The sequence below is a fragment of the Tupaia chinensis genome, unplaced genomic scaffold (genome assembly GCF_000334495.1).
Source record: "Tupaia chinensis unplaced genomic scaffold, TupChi_1.0 Scaffold000182_1, whole genome shotgun sequence".
NCBI lineage: Eukaryota > Metazoa > Chordata > Mammalia > Scandentia > Tupaiidae > Tupaia > Tupaia belangeri.
In genome coordinates this window covers 7,600,519-7,602,085 of record NW_006159657.1, presented here as the reverse complement: position 1 = coordinate 7,602,085, position 1,567 = coordinate 7,600,519, and the positions used below count along the sequence as shown (strand labels likewise).

General features: G+C 57.6%; 1 protein-coding gene across 1 annotated transcript in view; it reads right to left on the bottom strand.

Annotated features, from left to right (window-relative positions):
• XYLT1 (xylosyltransferase 1) overlaps window positions 1-1,561 on the bottom strand; it is a gene marked incomplete at its 5' end in the record, with an annotated part of 347,438 nt that extends 345,877 nt beyond the window's left edge. Inside the window, one exon of the mRNA XM_006146570.3 lies at window positions 1,505-1,561. Coding sequence (XP_006146632.1) covers window positions 1,505-1,561 — 57 coding nt within the window. The remainder of the gene's footprint in view (window positions 1-1,504) is intronic.
• Window positions 1,562-1,567: the final 6 nt, after the last annotated feature.

The following is a 1,567-nucleotide window of genomic DNA, read 5'->3' as shown; positions in this document are numbered from 1 at the left end:
GGCCTCCGAATTCAGAAACAACTCCGAATTCCATCCCTGCCAGACACATCACTATCAACTGCAGGAGTTCAGAGGCAGTGTCTCCAGTACACATGCCTGTAATAAGAGGCTGCAGGACATTGGGAAGGTTCTAGTTCTCCATCAGCAATTTCACTCCACCTTCCTCCCTGCGGATGAGGAAAGGGCTTCTCCCGCTACCTACGCAGCAATGTGAAAACCATCACATCACGTCTCAGGGCTGGCTCAGAGCACAGGCACAAAGAGCCCCACCCCGGCATAGAGGGTTGCCGGAACTCCAAAGAAGTTCAGCAGATCAGAAAGCATCACGCTGTGCAGGAAGACAGTCTCCAGTGAAGGCTCCCTAAGTGACAAACAAGACAGATATGCATCCGTCCCTCGGGATCCTGACACCACCCCACTTGGTGTCTAACATCCTTGAGGGACTAGGCAAATCCTGCAAGCAAAGGGTGTGATGAAGATACAGCCAGTCACACAACACACTGGCTATGGCTCAAGATATTAGCTCACACTGTGGGGAGCTGAGACCCTGGCGGGACAAGAAGACTCTGACCTCCTGCCCCATGTGTTCCAAGCTCAGTGGGTTTGGTGAGGATGCCCAAGGAAGAAGGAATGTAAGGCATGGCTGGAGAAGTTGGGGTCATGTAGGAAGACAGGTCCGGTTTCCCCAAACACCCAGCCAGCGAGGTGGTCCCAGATGTGTAGAACAGTTTCAGAGCCCTGGCTGCTCGCACCCAAGGAGGACAGGGAAAATCCACAGGAGACGAAGCCATGATAGTGTGGCTAGACACAAGACAGGCGACAGCGATCACAAGCCAGAACGGGCAATGCCCTGACACGAGATGGGGAGGGAATAAAGTCAGAGAGGACACGGGAGACAAGGTTAGAGACACATAAGGTGGAGACGGGAGGCTCAGACATCCAGAGTGCAAACAGGAGACGCAAAGTAAGACCAGGCACCCTAGACCGAATCTTGACTCGGCATGATCAAGGACTTAGGGCGCCCATCCCAGACCTCATCTCAGACCAGGACGAAAAGAGGGCTCCGTCGTCTGTCTACACCCAGCTCGGCAAAGCCCAGAAACGCTGCTGCGAGAACCGCCCATGAGCTGGGCTGAGGATTCAGACACAATCCACGCACTCCGGCAGCGAGCGAGGCACAGACACCCACGCGCACAGAGCAAGTCGGGGCGCCCAGCAAGTGACGGGAAAAGGAACCCAGCCAGGCTCCGGTAACCCCCAAAGCGTCTCTCCTGGAGATAACTTCCCCAGACCTACGGGGGCAGTCCTCAGACTCTGGCTCGGGTAGCCCACGACCCCTGAGTCTTGGTGGAGCCCCATCTGGCTTCCAGAGGAAAGGGGTGACAGAGCGGGTAGGCTGGAGGAGTCTCAGTCTGATGACCCTGGTTCAAGGGCTATGGGGGGGTATGGGACCGGGGCTGCCTCCCTCCCTGCCTGCAGGGCGCGAGACGAAAGGGCATCTTACCAGCGCCCGGGCAGGCAGTGCCCCCCGGCTGGCCGGATGCTGCGCCCGGGGTTCTCCGGGGCC